The following is a 26,018-nucleotide window of genomic DNA, read 5'->3' as shown; positions in this document are numbered from 1 at the left end:
GGACCAAGGGAGGACCATCCCTGTGCTGGACCTTTCACAGAGGGGTCTCAGCCCTGCATTACAGTTTTTAAAAATGTGCCCAGGAGGAGCATTATGGTTTAGATATCGTGCACTTATTTAGACTTGACATATTATTCAAAGAATCTCACGTTCTCCTGTGGTGAATTCAGGGAAACAATATGTATTTTTGAAAATTTTACCCTTTTTACCATTTTATCATTTAGCTCACTCAAACCTCTCTGTGCTTCATCTAAAGCTTATTTAAACAGCTGTAGAAATACTAGCCATGCAAATAATAAATAGGATTGCTTAGTTGGTAAATACCTTGAAATACTATGTTATTATTTATCCTTATTTATTTGCTTTTTTTAAAGCAGCATAGTGAGATGATGGTAAGAACAAGATATTTTGATTTATGGTTTTCTGACATAGTTTCTGTAGTGGATAATTAATAGGAAGTGACAAAGCCATGGTAACAACCTAATTGGGCTGTTAGGTAGTTGTTAGTTTAGAATAAAAACAAGATGGAGAATGAGTTTGAAGGTAGGAAGTTTGCATCTCAAAACTTTACGTTTTTCATATTTGTATGTTGTAGCCTAAGTGCAATGGTTCACAGTTCACAGTCAAACTATTGACTAGTTTTCTGTTGAATTGGTGCTCATATTCACTTCACTGAATGGTCATCTGGGGACGTGTAAACGTATAGCTTGAGAAAACAGGAATTACACAAAAAACAGAAATTTGAAATTTGGTTATGGCAGCTTTACTGCTCCAATAAATAAATAAATAAATAAAACACTCAGAAACCGTTGTTTGTATCCCAATGTCATATGCACAAATATTGCTTTCACCTTCAGAATCTGTTGGTTGATTCAAAATAACTCTCTGTGCTGTGAGAAGGTTGCATTTTGTCCGCAGGAAAAGAAAAAAAAAAAAAAAGAGAGAGAGCTGGAAAAACAAGCAGAACCTCCATAGTAACACAGTGGAACACAGTGGTAGTTCTTTTATTTGCCCACTTATATTTGATCATATTTCATATTTTACTGATGCATTTATCACAATGTTCTAGTAATTTATTGATCCACTGGATGAAACCATTGTGATTCAAATTAACAATGCCCAGAAATTTGCTTTTCTTCATCCCAGTAATTTCTTCTGGTTTGATCCAAACTTACAATTTTGTTTCCACGAAAAGAAATAAAAATAAAAAAGGCTACATTCACAGAACGGGTACCTTTTTTAGCCAACTTTGGGGTAAAGGAAAAACAAAATGATAGTGAAAAATCTCTACTGAAAAGCTGCCCTACCACACAAAACCTATGCTAGTTGGTGCTAGTGTGCTTTTGAATTGTTTTCTTGATGTTCCTCTACTAGCTGTATATGCTTCTAAATACCCCAATGTGAGGGTCTGAGAAGACTTTGGTGCCAGTCTTCCTTTCTGATTAATAAAGTGTTTCATATGTGGCACAAACATGAGTAAACAACGCCTCAGGGCAGACCTGGTGAATGGAACACTCACCTGATAGCTCATGGTATTGGAAAAGTTGTGTAAATTGGACAGGTTTCTGCATTTTAGGATTAATTAATAATAATCACTCGCTCTCCAAGGGCATTACTTTCTCTCTAGTTTCATAAACGTAGCTCTTCATTTCCACTGTCTATTTTCTTTATGTTTTGATTTTACTTCAGTGATTTGTTTAGTAGCCAAAACAAAACAAACAAACAAAAAAAAAGTAATTTAGCTGCAAGTTCTGACTGTATATCAGCAGTTTGACTGCTTTCAGCTTCTATTACTCCACCTCTGCTTTTTCTCCCCTTCACTGTTCCTATTTCATTTTATTTTATTTTATTGGTGACCTCTTGTAGCAATTTCCTATTATATTTGGGGAAGAAGAATCATTTGGGAGATTATATATATAAAAATATATTGTAGTGGATAACTGAGGGAAAACCAACAAGCTAGGTCTTATTAAGACTTTATTGCATACCAAAAAGTTTGCGAGTATTTTAGCCCAGTGAATAGAAAAAGTGAAAAGAAAAAAAGTGATGAAGAACCATACTGTTGTCAGCTGTCCTCAACTCTCTGAAGTATTTATTAAGCATGTGGGACTACTTACAGCATTTACTTGTTAGAAAAAATACTAAAAGGCAGTCATTTGAAATTTTAATATTGATTAGAAATCACACTGTTGATCCAAGTCTTTAAAACTCGTAATTCTCAGCTGTAGTTGGAAGAAATGTTTTCCATCCTGGAGATGGGAAAAAACATTACTATTTGTGGGAGAGGGATGAGATGAGGGGAGGAAAGTGGAGGTTTATTGCCAATGCTTGGTAACCTGAAGATAAATAACAGAACCCAGAATGTAATTAAGCTTGAACACTCCACGCATGCTAAGTACTCACGTTATTTTAAAATTATTGAGAAATAAGATATTCATATAAATGCATGACTGCTCAGCTATGAAAGGCAATAAAATAGAGCTTGAACAAAAAATTTGTTGAAATTTATAAATGAAACAATTTCTGTTTCCATTTCTCTTCACTGCTACATGACAATATATGGCATAAATATGGAGATACATGAGATACCCCAGAAAAACAGGAAACTCCTACTTCGAACTGAATTTGAAACCTAAGGAGAATGCAGTCTAGATGGTTTACCTACATGTCTGTGCTATCAACACTGTGTAGCCCTGAATGCTGTGCATGCCCAGTGTGCTTCTTGGCTGCTGCTGATCCTGCAGCAGGTACTGGCATTCTGCTGGTAACACATTTAACGTGTTTTATTTTTGAGACCTACTGTCACCCTACTATTACACAGTCTGGAATTGTCAGAACATTAGATTTGGATTTATTAGAAATTAATCATAGTTCTCTGAACAAAATGTAGCCTTAGAGGGAAAAAAAACCTGACCAAACAACAACAAAAAAACCTGAAGAAAAATAATATGAAAAAAAAAAAAAGATATTTTAACTGCAGAGATTCCATTTTTCAATATAATTGCATTTCAGAATGTTGTTTGAATAGCATCACCTCAAAATTACAAGAAATTGTAGTTTTAATGTAAGAAGAAATGACATTTTAAATGCACTTAATCTTTATTTTTAAGTCAATAATGAACATGAAATCTTTTAAAAGATTTTTTTAAAGCAATACAGATCTGCAGGAAAATGCAAGAATTTTTCAGAAATGTCAGTGTTTTCCAAAATTTCTTGTATGATCTTATAAGCTTTTTGGGAAAAATGAGCCCAAAGACAGTCTTTAGCTTTTTTCAAATGTTAATTTTACCTTAATTTCATTTGAGTATCTGTCCTCTTCTATTTGCAATTTTTCATCTGCAATAGTTAACCATTCTTCTGTCCCATTTAATAATCTGTGTCCTTTTAAGTTTTCTTGCATCCCTATTTAGATGTATGTTTCTTCTATGCCTTTACTGATTACTCTTAGCCTATTTCATTACTGCTTCTTGTTTCAGTGCTGCTACTTGAAAGTGCCTCCCCATATCTATCGCAGCTGTTCAGTAAAACATTAAATCTCACTGCTGTTAAATATTGAATGTTAATTTCTCTAATCAGTTAAGTATCTACCTGATTGTACCTACAAAAAAAAAAAAAAAAAAAAAAAACCAACGTGGTTTTTCTTTATGCATTTCTTTATACTTTATGTCACTGATGATGTGCACTTCAGTATTGGAATGTAACTTGATGATGGTGTATTGGCTAGTGTTTAACAGCATTGCTGTACTTTACCAGCACAATGAATAATTTGCTTTGGAAAATTTGGGGATGGAAGGTGGAGGGGTGTCTCCAGAATTACTGGTTTGGGGAAAATGGTATTTGTTAGTAACAAATGCTGGGAATTATCACACATTCTTCTTCCTGCTGGCATCTGGTTTAACTTTTTAGTTTCTGCTTCTCCAAGGGCTGTCAAAGGACGTGCAGTATGCTACCCTTGGTTGTTTGGAAATTAATTTTATGATCGTAGAATCACAGAATGGTTTGGGTTGGAAAGAACCTTGAGATCACCTGGTTCCAACCTCCCTGCAATGAGCAGGGACACCTCCCACCAGACCAGGTTGCCCAAAGATCTATCCAGCCTGGCCTTGAACACCTCGAGGAATGGGACATCCACAGCTTCTCCAGGCAACCTGAGAACTGCCTCACCACCCTCAGAGTGAAGAATTTCTTAATTATATCTAATCTAAACCTACCTTCTTTTAGTTTAAATTCATCACCCCTTGTCCTATCCCTACACTCCCTGACAAAGAGTCTACGAGGAGTGGCTGAGGGAGCTGGGATTGTTCAGCCTGGAGAAAAGGAGGCTCAGGGGCGACCTTATCACTCTCTATAGGTACCTTAAAGAAGGCTGTAGTGAGGTGGGGGTTGGTCTGTTCTCCCACGTGCCTGGTGTCAGGACGAGGGGGCTTAAGTTGTGCCAGGGGAGTTTTAGGTTGGATTTTAGGAAGAACTTCTTTACTGAGAGGGTTGTTAGACATTGGAACAGGCTGCCCAGGGAAGTGGTGGAGTCACCATCCCTGGAAGTCTTTAAAAGACGTTTAGATGTAGAGCTTAGGGATATGGTTTAGTGGGGACTGTTAGTGTTAGGTCAGAGGTTGGACACGATGATCTTGAGGTCTCTTCCAACCTAGAAATTCTGTGATTCTGTGATTCCTGTGCTGGGGCCTGAGAGCTGCATGCAGTACTTCAGGTGGGGTTTCATGACAGCAGAGCAGAGGGGCAGAATCCCCTCCCTCACCCTGCTGGCCATGCTGCTTTTGACGCAGCATGCATGTGAAAAATGGTGCTGTTGTTTTTTTTTAAATAAATGAAGCCAAGGCTATTGATATAACATATTTAACCAGCTTCAAAATTATTAAAACATGCAGAGTGTAATGCCGACTTGTAGTCCCAAACTCATCCATCCTCCATTCATGTGACTTAGTGCTGAGCAATGCTGACAAACAGTACCTGAGCACATTCTTTTAGGCAGAGACTGGGCAGTTGTACAGGAGGGTGTGAGAGAAAACTTTACATGAAAAGGAAATTATTTACAATTCATTGCAATTGTCCTTACATGTAGTTTGTCAAATAGTACTTGTTAAAATTTGATTTGAAAAAGGGACCTTTAGTTACACTGTAACAAAATCAGTGCTACGTCTCAGATTAACGTGGCTAACATTACTAATTACTTCAGAACAATCACCCAGGGATACCATAAAGATTTATGAGTGCAGGAAGATGAGTAAACATCTTGTCTTCTCTTTTAAGTTTATGTCTTTTATTTCACTTTCACTTTTATGTTTTAGAACTAATTTCTTTTACCCTGTGAAGGTTTAAGATTAGTTTCTGGGAGTTTACATACATTTCTATTTCATACATATTCTGAAATCAACTCAGAATGAAACCTGATTCTATCCTGGAGCAAAAGTCTCTTTGGTTCAATTTACATTAGGCTGGACTCAAGAGGTGTATGTTAGGTAGTAAAGAGTGCTCCTGAACAGAGTGAATCTTGGATGTCCTCATATCTTGACTGCCTATGATAGATAATAGCATTCAGCAGTTATTGCATTTAATGATATTGTTATGACTTTCACCCATTTATACTAAGTTAAAAATCACTGCTGTGCTCTGTACAATCTTAGCAGATTTACTCTAAATTTCCAGAGTCTGCAGTCTATTTTTATGTCTACAGATTTTATGTTGTCTGAACTTGAAAAAAAAGTTCTTATGAGAAAAAAATATATAAAAAATCTAGGTAATAGTAAAAGCATGATGGTCAGTATATGGTGGAAACTGCTTCAGAACAAGAAATGCTTGAAATGTAATGGCTGTGTTTTCTGGAATTTGTCATTTTTTTGTAATAAAAATCAGATGTGGAATCTTGACAAAGTGGTACTCCATTTTAGAAGGCTTCTCTAGATACCACGTTTAGAGCTCATCCCCAAAGGGTGTGTGTGTGTATATATATATATATAAATCTTTAAATAAATATTTACTTTTCAAGAAGCAGCATTTTAACTAGGTTTAAATATACAGTACTGTTACCTGACCTGTCTGGTAAGGATTTTGGGGAGGTGTTGCTGAAAGATACATGAAAGTGAGTGTTTTTATAGCTGCCATTTTCAGTACTAGATCTTGAAGATTTTAGCTTAATTATTTAAGTAGAAAGTACCAAGAAATAAATTCTACTAAGAGCGTAAATGATGACCATAAGATAAAATGCAAATCTACACTGAATGGGATTGCATTTTTAAGTGCTGAAAGAAATTAAAAGATATGGAAGACGGATCTTTCCCTTTTCCTCCTCACTGCATCCCCTTTTTGTTTTCTTGAATGCATAAAATAATGTTTCAAAGCCATTTAAAGCTGTTTCACTGTATGAGTTCATCACGTTTTCTTAACACACAATATCATACAGCTAGATGTGGTAAAAAAAAAGAAGAAACCAAGAGACATACATAAATAAGCATGTCTCTAAACATGCTTTTTCAGAACAATGAAATTCTCAGTCATGGTTAGTAAAACATTCAAAACATCTAACATGCAAGGTGTTAGTTGTCAGTTGGAACCATACAGAAATGACTCGATGTCATGGACTTGTAGATGGGATTCAGCTTCTTCAGTTTCTGTTATGGGACTTAATAAATAGTTCATCTTTTGGTAGGAAAAGAGGAGGTGTCAGTACCTCTGACAGTCAGGAGGTACTTAACATTTAGAAACCTCTTTCCGCGAGATGTGAGGATTTGTTCCCCAAATATCAGTCAATGCCTCTGCTGTTGGCTTTGATTCATGCCTATGGTGATAAGAGAGATAATGTGAAAGAGCATGACTCTGAAGCTCTCTGGAACTGAAATAAATTCTAGTCTGTTAAAAATCTGAATACTTTAATTTTATATAGCTTCACAATGCCCCAACACATCAAAATTATTTAGAAAGTCATTTAGTTAATGATGGTTTCTGTAGCTGTCTGAGGAACCTGAGAGACAAGAGGTGACTCACGAGAGGCCTCTTAGTTAAAGTGAAGAAGAAAATCAAGGATTCCCAAATCCTGGTCAAGTGCTTCATCTGCTAAATGAAATTGTTTGCTATATTTCCAAATTCTGGTGGAATCTTGTCACTGTTGATGTCTTTAGGTTTTTGACCTTTTTTCTTTCATGTTTGAAACAGAATCATATTGTACTATTTTTATACGTATCATCTGCAGCCCCTTAATTTTGCCTGAGTAAAACTAGGTGTGCAATGTATTTACTCTGTTCATCCAGAAGTAGGAATCTGCATTGTTTTTTTGTTTGCAGACTACTACTAATTATTATGTTTTAATTTATTAGTATAGCTTTCTCTGGTAGGGTAGTTATTCTGTGTAGGGACATATAGTTTCTCCAGTAAATATCCCATTTCTTCTAGCAGTTATTCATCTCTAATTTATTTGGAGTGTGAGATAGGTCCTGATGAATGCTCCCATGCACTAGTTCAGAACGATCTGAAGTAGAGTAGGGATTATGTTGTTAACCCTATTACATTTCATACTTTAAACTGGTAAAACAGTTAAATTGGTGATGGAGAAAATGTACTGTAAAAACATTTGGGATTTGTTGAGTAAGACAGGATGTTACTAAGCTTCTTTGTTTTGAGGGTAATCTTATCTGAAACTTGGGTCCCAAAGTTTCTAAGACCCACATTCAAGCTACTGGTTTGATCCAACTGGATTTAGTAGAGACTCCCACTCAGTCCAGTTTCATTTTTATTACGATGACATGCCCACTCCGGTGGAGGCAAACCACAGAAATGTTTTTATAGGCAGATTATTTATCCTGAGGTCAAAGTTGTCTTAGTTATATACTCTATGAAGTTGTTTTACTGTTACGGGTTTAATTAGGCTTTCTGAACCCAGAGAAAAGACAAGTAAGGCTTGCCTGCAAGTTGTCCAAACTTATAGTTAGGTTGGTAAATACAGCAATTACTACAAGTATCTTATTTTATTTTGTCAGAACAGAAGAAACATGTTGTTACTTATCTGCGTACTTTCTTACTTGTATGAAGGATGGGTAGTGCTTGCCAGAAACATATTGCTAATGAGACTGAAGGAGGCTTACATGGATTATTGAGTCTACTGCAGTGTTGGCAACTGATTAACTCACTTTGGTATATAGAATGTGTAGCTGGCAAACTAGGAAAATAGTGTTATATAGGACACGCTCTCAGTATGCTGAAGGGAAAAATGCATGAGAAGAAGGATCTTAAAAGAAAAAAAATAAAATCTAAGAAATAAGAAATTCAGAAACAGCAACAAAGTGATTTGGACTTCAGTAAGTGTAAAGAAGCTGCAAGCTAGGTAGAAGCATATTCTATTCTGCTTACATGGGTGGATTTGTAATGAGATATTTGTTTTTCACAGGTTTAATTGCTGTACTAGATTACAAAGTTATCCTGGTATTTGCTGTACTTTAAATATTTTCAGAACATGCAAATACCATATGAGGCCTTCTGAGGTCATGCCAATGAATTGAAGGACTAGAGGTTCTTACTCCGTCAGTTAGGTCACTCAAAGTTGTAAATCCCATTCCTTCAGCTAACACCCCTCTTGGCACAATCACAGTCAACCAATGCATCCTGGCTCTCACTTGTCTTTAGCGGGATGAACAGTGTTAGATATTGTGCAAGAATTACTAAATGTTAGATTATACTGATTATGTTAAAGAAAGCAACAATTTTAAATGTGTTAGATCCATTTGAAATGCTGAAGAAACTCTTCAGGGTAACTAAGTACACATCAGTTGAGTGGTATTATGCCTTGTCCAACCCTGTCGCTGATTTAGTGATAGAAAGGTGTGTGTGATGTACTTACTTGCATTATGTACTCACCTTGCCCAGAGTAGCCTTAACATTATAGGTTTATGTCAAAGCCCCATTTATTATTTACCTCTCTGAGCCTTAATCTGAGCCTTAATCCACAGGCTTCCTCTTGACCCATTTGACACAGTAAAGCAGTTGTCTGATGTTACTGGCTTGTTTGCACAGAAAAATCTAAGGTGCAGGTTAGCTGAAAGAGGACAAGCAGTGTCTCTCCTATCTTCAGGCGATAGAGTCCTTCCTTTTGTCATATGTTCTGCTCATCATAGTTAATACCTAGAATGAGTCTGTACTTCTGTCAAAACAAAATCTGGTTCAAAAATAGCATTCCTCACTTAATTCTTTAAGACAACATTTTGCCTAAAATCCTAATCTTTCCATAGCAAAAATAAATGCACAAATGATTAGATGTGCTTTAATCCTGAAATTATGTGGTTTGAAATCTGTTTTTGGTTGTAAATTACAGCGCCTGATTTTAATATTATTCTCATCTCATATACACAGAGAGAGTATAATAGTATGTGAGTACTGGAATTGGTTTCTAACAAAAGAATATATCCTTTCCTAGTTCTGTATCCCGTAGATTATACAAATGGTTATATAGCCATCATTCACAATTCTCAGAGTTCACGTATTTCAAATCTGTTAATGAGTGCTGCTCTACTTTGTTTTGTGGTGTAAACGAAATTTGACAGTAAAGACAGAATATTTCTAATCAAAAGGAATATGACTGCAAAGAAAAATAAAATGTAGATACAGTAAATGTCAAACTGACTAAATTGGACAAGTACAGAATGTTCAAACCTGATTTGCTTTTAAGTGTCAAAATTATGAGAATTCAAAAGCTAGTGTTTTGATGGTAAAATAGCCTTTAAAAATAAAAAATAAAAAAAAAAATATATATATTAATTCCATTAATTCCTTTTTTTTTTTTCTTTTTTTTTTTTTTTTCTTTTCTGAGGCAATTGAAGTATGGTTGGATTTTCTGTAACATCATATCATGAACTTGTAAGAGGAGTTAATTTTTCTCAGTTTTCACACAAAAAAAAAAAAAAAAAAAAAAAAAAAGTATGACAGTAGGGGATAGCTAATTTTTATCTCTTTAATTCATTTAGAACAACTAATAGAGTCCTGGAGCTGATGTGATCATCATAAACATTGAAAGGAAGTTATCACAAAATGCACAAAATATGTTCACCTTTTAATTATACTGCAACCAGAAAAACTGATATAGAAAATGTCACATTGGAATGGGTTTCTGTTTCACAAAGCACTGGAATGTACTCTTAGCTGTGTCACCCACTGTCTTTTGATATGTCAGTCCACTGTCTTTTAAGGTGAATTAGGTGTAGATACTTTCATTTCCTTTGGAAGTTCCAGACTTAAAGTTTACCAAGTATTTAAGTGCTTTGATGAATAAAGGTTTATTGAAATAGCTCCTGAACCACCACACAGTAGAGGATCCTGGAGAAAATAGGGCAATGTAGAATGGGAGTGAGAGAAAAAGTCTGAGTATTTGTATGAGTTAAATGGCAGGAATTTGTATATATCATGAAACATATACTCAATCATAGGATAATTGGATTTTGAATTCACCTTAGATATAGAGTACTATTCTGGAAAAATTCTGGAAATGTTGAGGAATTTAAGTTAAATGGTGGCAAGTTTGGCATTCTTTGCAAAATACTTTTGATAGTTTTAGTTACTCTTTTATTTAATTACACTCTTGTTTAATAAATAGCAGAAATATTTTTGTCAAAAGAAAAAAGATTTGACCAGACTTGACGAGGCAAGATTTGACTTGTTTGCCTATTTTTTTTTCTTAGCAAATACATTTTTTTTTCCCATTCAGATGGAAATAAATTTCAAAACTTTAAAACCCTTTGCAAAGCAAGAGCTTGTAGCCTCCACATAGGTCCCCTCAGTATTCTTTATGAAAAATGCATGCAAAACTTCTCCTTGCCGAATAAGAACACCTATGAACCATGTTACTCTTAAATTTTTTCATGTTCTGATAAGAAGCTTTACTAATTTGTATAATTAATGAAAGATGAAAAAATGCTGCTTGACACGGAGAAATGCCTCATTTTGTCTCTGAAGAGTAGGATAATTCTTGTATGTTTTGCTTATATAAACCTGTAGTTTGCACTACAGTTCTCAAATGGCTACTTCATGAGTGGTATCAGGTAGCTTTGACATGACAAATTACTTCTGTGTGTGATCTTCTCAAGAGCAGTGAAAAGACAAATAGGCTTGAAACTTCTACTGGCTCAAAGGAGGTGATAAGATTTTTAATGAAGAGGGAAAACATCCTGGGGTTACTGGAATGTTGGTTGCTAAATTTTTACAGAAAATGGTTTAACTCGATTTAACTCTATTTAAGTTGAATTAACTCTATTTCATTTGTTCAGTACACTCCTTAAAATATATTTTTTTCATATAGAATGTACAATGATTTTATTGTCTGTTTACTTTATCCTTTCTCTTTTTTGTAACCTTTACTTAATTGATCAATAATTCAGCAATTTGTTTTCCTTTCATTTACATTGTTCTTAGATATGCTTCAAAAACAGACACAGCCAGAATATCCATGTCTCTTTAGTTTCTGTCTATTCAGACTGAGCAAAATAAAATACTGTTTTCAAATAAATTGTGTAACATAAGGTGAACAAAACTATTGTGAAACCAATCCATCTGTTGAGTAATGCTACACTACTGTATTACATCAGCAGCCCTTCATTTAAAAAAAAAAAAAAAAAAAAAGCCAAATGTTATTGATTACTGAAAGCTTACCATATTGTAATATAGTTAATCAGAACAACTCTGTTATGAAAATATAGATCTAAAAGTTACTGCTAAATTTCTGTTTTGGTGGTAGCAATTGTATTTCTGCAATTGCAGAAAATGGAGTTTAATGTCTCAGAATAATTTAAAGTCCAGGAGAGATAAACATTTAGTTTTCAAGCAGTATCTCAATTTCCTAGATGATGAAATGTTAGAAGTCCAGCTTGTCTTCTTCAGTTTTCCACCACCCCAGGGTAGATAGCAGTGCAGAAATCACCAAACAAGCTAGGCTTCATCTTCATATTCCTTGCAGTTTCATTGTGAATGGAGGTGTAATCATGTGCTTTGATCAGCATCATCATCAGCTCTTCTCCAGAGCAGGCCTCAAAATCCTCAAAATATACACAGACTCATTTTTTAAATTGGTATTCCATTTTCTTGTCATTTTTTTTTTTTTGCTATGAAATGTTATTACTCACAAAATGTTAAACCTTCTTTTATTTATTTATTTATTTATTTGTAATTATCTATTACTTCTCCAGCATTTGAAGAATAATGATATATATATATTTTAAAATAAAATTTTCCTTCTTGCTTGGCAACAGCTAATTCTAAAGTGATATGCTGGTGTGATGAGGATTTGTTGTACTTTGGATCATCTGACAAGCCATGAAAAAGGTTTCCAACCACACAAATTTGGACTTAAAACCATTAATAATAAGAAAGCTATACCAACTTAGAAAACATCTGTTTTTTGTGCTTCAAGATTGAGTGACAATATTTTGGAATAAAATAATTATTTTCATGGGAAATGCCTCCTTGTTTAGGTAGCTTAATATATTGTGACCACTATATCCTACACCTAATAGTTCTGTGAATATTTTTTATGAAGGCACAATTGTTCATTAGCTACCTGTCACATTGCAACCCCTATAAAAAGCTCTGTTTGTGTTTTCTTCTTTAAAATGGTGACCTGTACACTGATCAGGGTACCAGAGTCTCTTCCAAATATTGACATTTTTCTTTTGTTCCTCCTTGGAAACAAACAAACAAACAAACAAACAAACCTTTTTTACATTTTTGCAGTATTGTTCTGAAGTGTCCTTTTAGGATCACAGAGGTCAGCTTTTCCATTGAGCTTGCCTAAATCACTGCCTGCAGAATGCAGAACTGTGTGGTATCTTCAAGGTATTCCATTCAATATTGCATGAATTTATATTATGGGGATTAACCTTTATCCATTCTTTAGTTAGAGGTCACTGACAATTGTGGCCTTTAAACATTCCACATGATTACAGGTTAATCACAGGAGTTCAAAATATGCTTTTAGTTTTTCCTTCATTCAGAAAGTAGAAAAGAAAGCTCAACTAAGCTCTGTTTCAGCAGATCATTTATTATTATCTTTCCAGCCTTTTTGATGCAGACATTGTATTTCATACTCAGACATACTTCCTCTCTCCCAGAGAGGAGCACATATTGTAACATAACATTGTAGAAAATTCTTTGCAATACTGTGGTTGTTGACATCTGAGCTGCCAGTAACTTACCTGTTTTTGAATACTCTATGTGGTTTCAGTAAACTTTATATGGAGAGTATGCTTTTTTCCTCTTTAAGAGAACATATCTAAGAAGGGAATTATTTTCATCAGCTTTAGTTTTATATAGTTCAGCACTGTTGACAGGTGGATGTTGTTTCTTTTATAGCAGCCTGGCTGTGTCTCAGTAAGTGCATGTTCATTAATGGTCCCTTGGACTATAAACTTGTCTGCGTAATGCAAGAAACAAGTCCAGGGGGACCATTTGTCTGAATAGGATAAACTCAAATCTCAATAATACTTGCAAAGAACTGGCATCGATTTTCAAGCAAATTCAAAATAATCTTATTCTTAACAAATGGTGAAGGCTTACCCTGCACTCATTTGATGTAATTCCTCTAGTGTATACAATACCACTCTGTATATGTATATGCTGTATCTGACACAGTACAAATAAATAGGATGAATAAATTTGCATCTTAATTAGAAATTCACCACATTTCTACAACTGTGGATGAAAGAGTGAAGATGGGTAACACCTCAACAGAGAATATTATACCACATATGAAGCCAGAACTTCTTTGGCCCTCCATGAGTGCCCTGTTTGAGGAGAGAGCATGAACAATTTGCTCACAACAATGACTTCATTCTGCAGTTAGAAATGACCACAAGGCAGAGTTTTCAGTGTCATAGTTATATGTAGTAAATTAAGCTCTTTAACTATCTCTATTACTTCCCTTTAATATGTCTGGAAACTCATGTTGATTTGTCATTTGATTTTATGGTGTCAAATATGTACTGCAGGAACAGAGGTTTTGAAGAGGATGGGACCAGTCTAAAAATTTGTATTCTTTTCATTGAATAAGTTATTTTCTAATTTGATGTTTATCAGAGAGTACTTAGGACAGCTCCCTGCTTCTATACATGTTAGTCATTACCAGTTTGGTTAATCTTATATATTTTAAGACATCTTTCAGTGTTGGACTTTAGACAAAAATTGAAATGTACTTTTTTGGGTTTGTGGATGTTTTAAACTTTGTTTTCATCCCAAATGGAAAGGAAGAATTGAAATAACCCAATTCTGCATGAAAGGAAGAATGCTAAAATCTTGGATATAGAGCTGACACACTACCTCATTTCTACATGATTTACAAAAAGAGTTATCATCACTCCTGAACTGAGATAATTTGGTTTAGTTTGGTGAGCACCACTGGCAATCAGCTTGCCTGTATCTGTGCTCATCGGTGTGGCCTCCTGGGAGTTGTAGTTCCTGTATTTTGTGCTCTTTTCTTGTCTGTGGTGCAGCTTGACTAGCTGAACAAAGTCCCCTGGTTCACTGAGTTGGGCAGCTCTCAGGTGGCACTGTGATGATTCAATTAAAGGAGGATATGGCAGTGATTGTTGGCATGCATAGTGCAGGCAAAGAGTGGCTCACAGGGAAGAAGGAGACTGTGAGGCTCCTAAAGTGTGGCTCTGATGACGTAGTTTAGCCTTTCATGTAAACATACAGAGTTTTGCCTCACTGAAGCACAGCAAAAGACAGTATTCTAAATTCTCTGTACCCGGCAATTCCAAGCTTTTTACCTGATGGGAGTCTCAACGCAAATTCTTTAGTGGAATTGGCACCGTGTGAGGGAGCATATACAGTACAATGGACTTTCAATGGAGGATTACTGTTGAAAGCAAGAGTAGATACACGTAATTTATTATCAGTATAATACCAGCAAGGTGATAGTATATAGTTAGTGTGTGTTGGAAAATGGAAGAGCAGCCACTACATTGTAAGGACCCTTGCAGCTTTTTCCCACCCTACTGGCTTTGTTCAGCCCCTGTTGCTTTGTGTGTGTGACTCTGCATGTGGGGCCAGCCAGCTGCTGGCCAGCTGCACTGAAAAGCTCTGACTGTCATTTATTTAAACAAGGAGGGAAAAAAATGTCTAGGGAAATGTGTAAAAATTTTGTCAGAGGTGTTTTTTCCATTGGGTTGTGTCCTATAAAGATAGCTTTGCTGAAAATAAAATGTAAGAATTTATTACATATTATACTTTGTGCTTTGTTAAAAAGTTTGGATGAGGTCTGTAGTTAGTTCCACTGGGTTACCCTACTCCTGCATTTAGACAAAACAAAGTTGAAAGATTTTAGCAAAGTCAACAACAAAGTTCCAGTGTGGGTGGACACCAGTTCTAAGGTATGGCAACTGAGAACAAAGGTATGCTTAGTGTTTTTCTTATGTTGCTTGGTATACTTTTAATTCCCTGGCACTGAAATTCATTTTAAGATATGATCACAGGAAAGAATTGAGAGTTCTTTAAATGTGTAAGTAGGTCAAGGCTTTGAGCTTTTGAATCTTCTGAACTTTAGTTAGTTACATTGTCTTCTTTTTCTAGTCTTTAAATACTTGTATCTGGTGACCATCTATATGTGAGGTTGATTTAGGCTTGCTTTTAAAGGAAGAAAACAATTTTGTACTGCACTGACAGACTTTTTAATTTTTTTTCTCTGAATTCATATCAAAAAATGCTTCCTATCAAGCAATGATGCTGGAGCCTGGTGCAAGAGGGTAATTTTTGCAAGATGTGGATGCTTAGCAATGAAATTCATATTTAGATTTAGAAATTTAGAGGTCTGGGTTATCCCAAATCACGTCTTTGAAATCTAGAGCTACAGAAATTTTGCTCTTAGGAGCTGGATTTCACCTAGCTGTAAACAGCTAACAGGTACTAGTGCTGGTTTGTTAAGACTTCCACTGTCAGCAATGGAGAAAGACAAAATACCTTTGGATAGTGACAGATTAAAGACAAAGGAGGCAAATTATACCCCATATATCAGAAACCTCTTGCAATCCTATCAATTAGGAAAATAAGGCAAATAAGTGTAGTCCTTCCAGGGACATTTAACAGATCACACAACTGATAACCATCAGCTTTGCTTCCCACTTGGCACTTTTCAACCTATTTCTCCTGCAGGCAGATACTACTGGTGGTCAGCCCCTGGGGTAAGTCAAGCACATCTCCATGCCTAGCTCTCAGTGAGTTTGGATCAGAGTCAGCATTTGTATTAGGCAGTGGCTCTTGCAACCTTTCTTTTACAAGATCTCACTATCACCCTTCTTTTTCTTTTGCTTCATATAAGACGCATTGTCACTGTTGTTGTAGAGTTAGTCTTTGAAATAAAGTTGACAGAGCCCTTGTATGTCAAGATCAAGATTGCAAATTATCTTCATAAAGAGGCAAGTGAAGTTTTAAATATTAATATTAATATTAATATTAATATTGTGTTTTAAATTTGATCTGAGTTGCCTGTGCAACAGAAAGTGAGTTTTGCCAGGTTTAGAAGGCTTTTTACTAGGTTTAGAAGGTTTTTACTAGGCTCACTAGTAAAAAAAAAAACAAACAAAAAAGCACATTTTTTGATGTATACAGTTATTTAATACAGTTATTTAGAAAAGCTCCTGTAGAATGTAGAATCTTTTCTGCATTGTGAACTACTTTCTAGGTATGCTTTCTCTATTAATTCTGTAATGATGACCGAGAAGTAGTAAGAAGCTTCCTTTTCTTGTGCATTTAGCTTTGTTTGCAGAGAGATCAGGAGGCAACTGTTTGTGCACTTGTTATCTTTGAGTTCTCCGAGAAGGCTTAGGGCTAGAAAAAGAACCACAACATTGCGTGGTCAAAGGCAGTCAAGTTTAGCCAGATAAGCATATGACTGGGAAAGCCTTATAAGGTGTAATGAGGCTGCTTAAGTTTCACTTTTGAGTAACTTGGATGCAAGCAATGATCCATCAAGACTGAAAATTACTGTATTAGGAAGAAGCTTGTGTTTCCCAGATTAGGCTTCTTAAGCAAAATTAGATGAAGATTTTCTTTTATCATCCTAATTGGACTATTCTGCCCTTTTCATTGTCTTAGGTCACTGTTGATGAATGGCAGCCTTGAGTGCTGCTTCCCAAATATAATTACAGGAGGACATGTTTTTCTGTGCAAGTGATCATACATTTGCTGCATTTAAATCAGCCAAAACTACATGTTTTTTCTTATGGACTGCATGTAATTGAATTTAAATGGTGGATGTGCACATGCTGGATTAGATGTTTTTGAATCTTTAATTGAAGCTTTTTTTTTTTTTTTTTTTAAATTATATTTTCGTATTTTTTAAGATTTAAGAAGATCATAAACCTCAAATGACCTTTTAATGTTTCTGGTGGAAAAGGGACAAGACATATAAGAACTTTGTAATTTGACTCACAGACAAGAAAAAATTCCAGGTCAATAATAACTAATTAGGATTCGTGTGTTGTGTTGTGTTATATCTTGTTTCAGATCATTTCCACTCATTATGCAGTAATCTTTGTACACTGAATTAACCAGGCAGTTGACAACAATGATGTGTGGAGTGTGAGCTGCCTTTTGCACTAAGGGTATTCCCTGTTGACATGGAATGATATTCTGAGCTGGAAATGCAGGGGATTGTGTAATTTTACAGTACACCCATCCTAGATCACCCTTGGTTAATCAAGTGTTACAAAGTTTAAATCCTGTCCATGAAGCAAGTTCAGGAAAGTATATGTGAATGTCAGTTAGGAATTTATTCTATATACCCTCAGAAGATCGACTACTGATAGCATGAGGAATGCTAAGCATTGAATGTTTTGCACTCTTGCACCATTCCTGAGAAAGTAGTTACTGCATATCAGTTCCTGGAATGTTATGTTCCAGGACTGAGTCCTACAATTGTAGGAGTACTTCTTATAATGCAAATGTATCTTTATCATGTTGCCTTATATTGCCCACTGTAGCATATATTATTATTTAGCCTGCAGTTCTAGCAATATTCCTCTAAGTTTACACTGCATATGAAGAATTTATCATTGAATTTACTTCTGTTCATTTCCATAGAACACCCATACACCTATGGGTATAGTTTTACGTTATTGCTTAAAGCAAAGATACTAACCTGAATTTGAGTGACTTCTTTTTCATTTAGGAGCTCATTAAAACAGTTTACCAACTGGATATAGAAAGAGTTGAAACAAGCTTTCACTTATTGTATGGATAATAAATGTAGGGACAGATTCCATTTTGCAGACAACAGTTTGTCTACTTGACAGTTTCTTCAGAACATTATTGCTAGCCTTTTTTATTTAAATAATTAAATTCCACATCAGATGAAAGTCATGAAGTGATTTAGTATTTGATTAATGATTACAAAGAACATTGCTGCCTTTCTTTGGAGTTACATTTGTATATTCTTTAATTGAGAGGAATAGACTCAGTCTTCAACATCTTGCTCTATGCTACACTAACGTCTGCTTCTTTTGGGTACTTTTTATTTCAGACTAGTCCAATGGATTTGTGTTCTTTGGGTTGTTAATGTGTGATCTGCTAGTTGATGGCGTATATGAACCTCCAGACACTTTCTTTATAAACAGGTTTTCCATGAGCAGTGGAATTTATTGATTTTGTTTTCATTCTTGGTATAGATTTTTGTTCTTTTTTCCTAAGTTGCTTGTGACCCCAGTTCACTCTCTCTTCCCTGAATCTGTACAACACCCCCATTGGGCAAATTAATTCACAGCTGCTAATAATGCTGATTTGCTGCTTACTGATTTGAGTCATTTGGTATGTTTTTGTCTCAACATCACCCATCCACAAACATTTAAATTTTTTTTTTTTTTTTTTTTTTTTTAGGAACTTACTGTGAAACAGAGTTAAGAGACCATGTTTTTTTAAAGATTTGACTAATAATATGAAATGCTCAGTCATGCAGAAACCTATTTTTCATATGGAGTATGTTGGTAATTTAAGGAAGGAAGAAGGATAATTGTAATTGATTTTACCGGAATATTATTTTATCTTTTTAGAGGTTAGGTATTCAAAGAAAGAAGGGGAAGAAAGGTGGAAGGTATTTCATACGTAAACTTAAATTATGAAATATGCAAGAATAAAACTAGCATTGTTGGCCAATGACTCTAATATTCTTTGTGTTTTCCAACAAAGGGGTTTGTTCATAGTTCACATCAAAGCAGATTTTTGTGTTGAGTTGAAAATACAAAATACATGGGCCAAATTATCCTATAAAATTGAGTTAGAAAAAAATCAGTTATTGCGTGTGGAAAATATGGAAAAAAAAATACAGCAAAGTGATTAAAACTGAATTTGTATCCACTCCATTACCTATAAAAACAAACAAAAAGTTTCTGGCCTTGCTGTCTTCAGGGATGCAAAATTGTATCAGGATGTAAATTTTTCCTCTTCTCAAAAGAAAATAGGGAATTTTTACTTTGAACTTAAAAGCTCTATTTTTGTTTTATAAGTCTTTTTGACAGCTGTGTCAGTACCATGGAAGGCTGAATGAGTTTATTCTATTAGGTACAGTACCAGTTATGCAATCGAACATGAAGTTCTGTATCCAGCAATGGTATTTGACTACTTTTAAATATTTTAACTATATGTCTTCTTCCTTGGTATCTCCGCTTCAAAAGAGTTTGAGGGCATACATTAATTTATTATCGTCTATACTAAAGTACTTCCAATATTTTATCTTGTTCAATAAAAATATAAGCTATAAATTGTAAACTAAAAAAAGTATTAATAGACCATTTTGAAAGATTGATCTAGGATTTCTTAGAGGAGTACTTTCAGGTAATAATTCTGGATTTCTTTGTTCTTTCTTCTTTTTTTTTTTTTTATTTCTGTTTTCAGATGGAAGACGTCATAGCCCGCATGCAAGATGAGAAAAATGGGATTCCTATTCGTACAGTCAAAAGTTTTCTTTCCAAGATCCCCAGTGTCTTTTCTGGTAAGAGTCAAAGTGAATGTGATATTATTTGAAGTTCCCGCTCTACGTTATATAAGAGGATACTCAAACGACCAGTATTTAACTGAGTGCTATGTGAAATACTGTGATACTCTGAGTGCTATTCATAGTCACCTGGTGTGGGGGAGACATTGACTGTCTTTTCAGTACTTTAATAATAGAAAATGTGTATATGTTTCATGTTGGAATGTGCCCTTATAGAGATGATTTTACCAGTAGACTTGTGAAGTCATTTGAGTTCTACTTAATTTATAGCAGAAAGTCAATTATCTGAAGCTGGCTTTATTTTTACTGCAGTTTTTCTGCATTGACGATCTGATTTTTAACATGTTTTTATGGCAAGTATAGAGAGTTTAGAGTATAGGCCAGTGTATCAAGGTAAGAACTGACCCAGCAACAGCACAAAAAGAAAATCATCACAGCACTGTGCAACTGATACTGACTTCAGGCTGTATATATTTCATACAAAGCTTATGATCTGCTTTTGTGGGCTTGGGCTGCCTGTATGCAGGAGGATAAGAATTAGTTGTCTATGATGACTCGCAAAACATCTGTAAACTTTGTAGTTAATCCAAATCAGTATTGTCATATGCACAAAAATCTGTCAATTTATTTTTTAATTAACTAGTAACTATCTTTTCTTTGTTTGTTTACAAACATCTGTATACATTTCTTCATTTATGTATGTGCGAATGCACCTCCTTTTATGCTACCAATGACTATGGAATTCCTTTGAGATAGATGCCATTGTTGAACATACTTTTTCCCTACTGTGGTGAGCTCTGTAACCAGTTGCAGTTATTGAAATGGAAAAGGTAATCCTTGCATAGAAAATATTTACAAAAGCTTTTGCAAAAGCTCTACAGAGTAAGAAGTGTAGTTCTATAATTTTAAACCTTTGGAATATTTTTGCTAGTGATTTAGTCTAGTACAAAGAAGGAAAGGTCTTAAGAGTGAACAAAACTTCTTCATGGTTTTAAAAACTGCTTGTACAAAAACTAGGTTCTGAAGAATGGACCTTTATTTCCCATAAGTTAGTACTGCATGATATCCCATTAAATGATCCATGTTATTTTTCTGTGCCTTATCTTCTGTGCTATTGAATTCAAGTTAGAGTACCATAATTTGTCTATCAGGAGATATAATTTTATTTTTTTTTCTAATTTATTATTTTATTTTTTACTAAAACAGACATCATACTTTTTAATGTTGTTCAAGAATTCACTGATACATTCATAGCATCCACTGATACAACGATTTCTGTAAATAATCGGAAGTATTCATTTTATCAGCTGCAGGGAAGAAAAAGCATAGTAACTCATTTTTTCCCTTTTGAGGTTTTCTACTTCACCACCAGAAAAGCACAGCTGTCATTTGAGTTCCATTAATATTTACTTTTCTTCAGTTAAAACAAAACAAAAAAAGATATACGTATGTCTATATGGTCATATATATATATACAGGTATATATGTGTATATACATGCAGACAGCAGCACAGAAAACTGTCCCATAAAAACTGGAACTTCGCAACTGTTTGTTTGCGGAAAGAAAAAAAAATGGGTAGGTGTGCTACAGTTAAGTCACGTTCCCTGCAAAACATGCTTTTGTTTATGCATTGGATAATACCTGTTAGAGCCCTTTAAACAACTTAGAATTAAGGACATCCATAAGTCTGTAGGCTTAAATTCTTATGGGCTAGCATTGTGATTATGCCATACTAAAAGTAGGAGAGGTATTTTTATTTTTGTTTACTTGTATATCATAGCATTGCTTCTGAAAACAACAGGTGGAAGACTAGTTGAGACAGCAGACACTCTTTAACGCAGAATTAGTGACCGTCTATTTAAGGATGAATGTATTAGCAAAATCAGTCCGGGGTATCTGAATTTGACCTTTTAATATAATGTTGTGATTATAATAAATAGGATGATGTAATTATATTATCTAATTTATTGAGTCATTCCTTAAGTGGTTTTAAAAGTAAAATATCTACACAGAGAAATATTTCAAATACAGATAATCCTCTATAGGTAATACACATTATTGTGCTTCAGAAGAACATACACATATACAAAAAAAAAAAAAAAAGATAATTTCAACTCATGAAATTTTGAAAAGGATGAATTATATTGCTTTATATTTCATGTATTTATAGAGAGCAAATACATTGCTTAACGTTGATGTTTGGTGCATTTGTTCACAAGTGTGTGCAAGCTGCTTAAATTCAAATAAACCATTTTTATTCAATTTATTTATTGAAATCTTTCAAAAAGAAATAATTCAGTTGAGGTTGCCTGAAAAAAATATGCTTGGTATGAGTTTGCAAGCTATTTGATGAAGAAGAATGCAAACCCGTAGATATGTGGGAATTATTATTCACATTTTTATCTACATTCAGTAGTGTATCAGATTGACTAAGCAGCAAATTTATCTGAGGTGTAAATTTAAAGGACTGGTATATTGCAGACTAATTTGGATAACAGCATTCCAGTGAACTGCATCTAGGAGGTGAAATGGATAATGACAAAAAAAAGCAATCCTGGACAGGTCTCCAATATGTCATGTATGCCAAAATATAAATCTCTGAAAACAAGGGTGTAAATATGAAATGCCTCAGAATTATTCTGCACTGTAGCTTCTTGGGTTGATGAAGTAATGGTTTCATCTATGCCATATGGGTGACAAATTGCCCAGAGAGGTTATGGAATCTCCTTCTCTAGAGATATTTTCAACCTACCTGGGCATGGTCCTGTGCAATGTACTCTGCTCTATATGGGCCTGCTTGAGCTGGATTAGATGATCTCCAGAGGTACCTTCCAACCTCAACCATTCTGTGATTCTGTGATTGCATTCAAAGCTTGTTTTACACCAAAATATGTATAATTCACAGAACAGATATTCTACAGTCTACATGGCCAGCTATTAATATATTTATTTTTTAAAATTAGTCCAAGCAAATAATATATGTTGTGTTTTCCTTATAGGTCTGTATTAATTAAATCTGACATTAACTGCCTTCTGGGGCCATTGTAACAGTATGCTGTATGCCTGGTATGATTTTGGCCAAAAGTGTTTTTATAATAGATTCTAGCCCTTATAGAGTCTTGTTGAACTACCTCATCCAGCTACTGCTTGTGAGGATAAGTTCAGTTAGGTCTTTGAACAGAGAAATCTGACAACATGCTATAGCAGATGGTCTTTGTAATGATGGTTCACCTCAGGCTGAGTCATCCACAATGTTATTTGCAACTAGGCTCAACCTAGATGCGGCAAGTAAATGAATATGCTTGAGGAGCATTGTAGAAAACAGACTAATATACCATGCACCCTAGTACACAACTGTCTGAAAACAGATTTGCTAGGTTGTACTTTAAGTCCTACACTGATCACTTTTAATGGGAATTCTGCTGGAAATTGCTTTATGCAGACAAATAACGTTGCAGACAATGTTAACTGTCTGCTTAAACATATACAATGCTATGGTGTAAGCTATCGTTCAAGTAACAGCTTCTTTGAGAGTGGAATAATCTATTTTTATGATGAAAAATATAATATGCTTATGACCATTCACATTATTGAGTGTGAAAATCCATAGCCACTGACTTTGTCTTTGAGCATTTTCATGTTCATTTTCTCATTGCATTCTGTATAGCGAATGTTTCTGAGAAAACAGAAGCAGGCTTTCAATTGTAGACCAATATTCCTCTATGAAACGTGCTCCCAAACTTCTATATGCATTATTTGTTGTGTCTGGGTCATTTTACTGATTTTTTTTTTTACTAGCTACTGGGTCTCTTGATCATCTTGATCATCAAAAGTGTAGAACATAGACCATGATGAGAATTGAAGAAGAGACTGTGAAAAAAGAAGATTCAACAATAACTGATAGCAAAATCAGAATTCAGTGAAGCACCTGTGTACATCTTCTTAGAGACAGGTTGCATTCAGCAGTGCTAATGAATAAATTAGAGGGAGTGTTTCATATATGAGGTGATGGAAAGACCAGTCAGTATAATTTTAAAGAAGCCGTTTTATTTTTATTTTGCAACACAGTGCAGATAATAGGTTTTCTCAAATGCTTGGTCCAATTCTTTGGAATGTCTAGCAGAGAATGGATTATCTCTATGCTTTGATGTAGTCTTTCACTAGCCAGTATGTAAGTTCATAACATTAACGAGGAGTTTAGTGACAATGGGGTTATTAAAATAATCAATTTTAAGATAAGATTTGTTAGCTACTAAGGCTACTATAGAATCCTACTTTAATATTGGCTTGAAGAAACTAGAAGAACTTCACTGATTTCCAAGTGCACAGTTAGGATGCTGTAGGCTGAGTACTGCTCTTCTGCATAAGTTCAGAATGAGTCCAGTATAAAATGATGGTGCATGATAGAAGTTGGCAATGTAAACTAAAAGTTTGTATGGAGGTTGTTTACTCCATAAAGTATTTTGTATAGTGTTATTTAAACTTAAAACTGGTGAGCTGTACAGTGTTTTTTTGTTTGTTTGTTTTTGTTTTTTGTTTTTTGTTTTTTTTTGTTATACAAGTGTATGAAAGAGTCAGAACTATCTCTGAACTGAACTGAATTGGTTGTACAATAGTCTCTTGAGGGAGGGGCTGAGTCAGTTTTCTTGGTAGCCTTGAGCACATTGCTACATGTCTGGCATACCTATCTACACCCGGGCTTGAAGTTGACACCAAAGTTGTTTCCATGTGGTTCTTGGGGTAAAATTCTATTTATCAATGTCTGTGGATCTAGGTAATTTTCTGCTGTTAACACTGATGACCACAGTCATGGGAACTCAATGTTCAGAAGGCACATATTTGAAACAGTACTTGATAGCTAGCTACACTACAATAATGTGGGATGCCCTGTAATTCTACAGTTTGTAGTCTCTTGTAGGTAGAGTCATAGTTATTTATCAGATATATATTGTGGCTTTGATTTGAAACTTTAAAGGCTCCAAGGAGAAAAAATAAGCAGGAGAATTTGCTCTTTCTGTGTGATTATGCATTTTGATGAATAAACGAAGGGCTTGCTGTTGTTGTCTCCATGGTTTTAAAATGTTTTGGAGGAGTGAAGAAAATAGTTTATATAGACATCTTGCCATTCAACAATAATAATTGCATGAAGATTGCCGTGTGCATTCTTTACTAATACTGATTAGAGCATTAGGAATAAAAATAAGGCAATTTTCCAGGGACATGGTTCTCCATTAGGCCTGGAAATGGATAAAAAAACTTGCTTGAAATGATGAATGTAGGGAGTCTGACATATGAATCATATGGATTAGAAGGAGCTCTAAAATATCATCTTTATTTTTACAAAGAAGAGATAGCAAGTAAATGCCAAAGTTCTGTTGTTTACTTTTGAGTAGAAAGAAGCATTCAGAGATTATGGATAAAGCAGTGCAGTAGTTGAGCATTTGTTTTGGGGGTCTTTTCAGGGTGGGTGGATTAATCAGTATTAGTACCAAAAGCTTCATAAACTAATTAGAATGTGGATATTTTGTTGAGATAAATATAGTGACAGATTAGTATCATATGGTTGTTATAGATAACCAGTGTGATGCTTTATAGGATTTTAAAATGGACGTTACTTGGATGTGCTTGCTGATGAATGTGATGGGGGAAAAAACTGAATAAAGTCTGTGGAGAATGTGCCCATTGAGTGGGGTGTAAATGTACACAAGGGAAATAGTTTAATGCTTTTGTTGAAGGAGGAGAAAGATATAAGAGAAATGTAAGTTCAATTACAGAATACACCCAGAGATGATAAAAAGTAGCTAAGGAAAGTATGTTGTTCCTGGCTGCTTCTGTTCTGTGGCTCAATACTTTTAGAAAGTAGTCACAGCTTCAACCAACAATGATAAGAGAAGGAGATCAGTAGAATGAAGGTTTATAGCATCTTAATCAAAGGGGAGGTGAAAAGGTTCATTTACTTTTCCCAGGAAAATATACTCCATGTGAAGTCTTTATTTTTTTTTCTGATTTCTAGATTTCTCATTCCTATTCCCTATAGATACCACGTTT

The 26,018-nt window shown here is 34.7% G+C and overlaps 1 protein-coding gene across 8 annotated transcripts in view; it reads left to right on the top strand.

Moving 5' to 3' along the window:
- RGS7 (regulator of G protein signaling 7) overlaps positions 1 to 26,018 on the top strand; it is a gene marked incomplete at both ends in the record, with an annotated part of 260,514 nt that overhangs the window by 86,104 nt on the left and 148,392 nt on the right. For all 8 annotated transcript variants that reach the window (XM_082758438.1, XM_082758432.1, XM_082758434.1 and 5 more), the window contains one exon: positions 19,870 to 19,966. In XM_082758438.1, coding sequence (XP_082614564.1) covers positions 19,870 to 19,966 — 97 coding nt within the window. The remainder of the gene's footprint in view (positions 1 to 19,869; positions 19,967 to 26,018) is intronic.

The sequence above is a fragment of the Aythya marila genome, assembly GCF_965140915.1.
Source record: "Aythya marila genome assembly, chromosome: 3".
Lineage (NCBI taxonomy): Eukaryota > Metazoa > Chordata > Aves > Anseriformes > Anatidae > Aythya > Aythya marila.
Note: the sequence above shows the minus strand (reverse complement) of the source record. Positions and strands in the feature narration are given on the sequence as shown.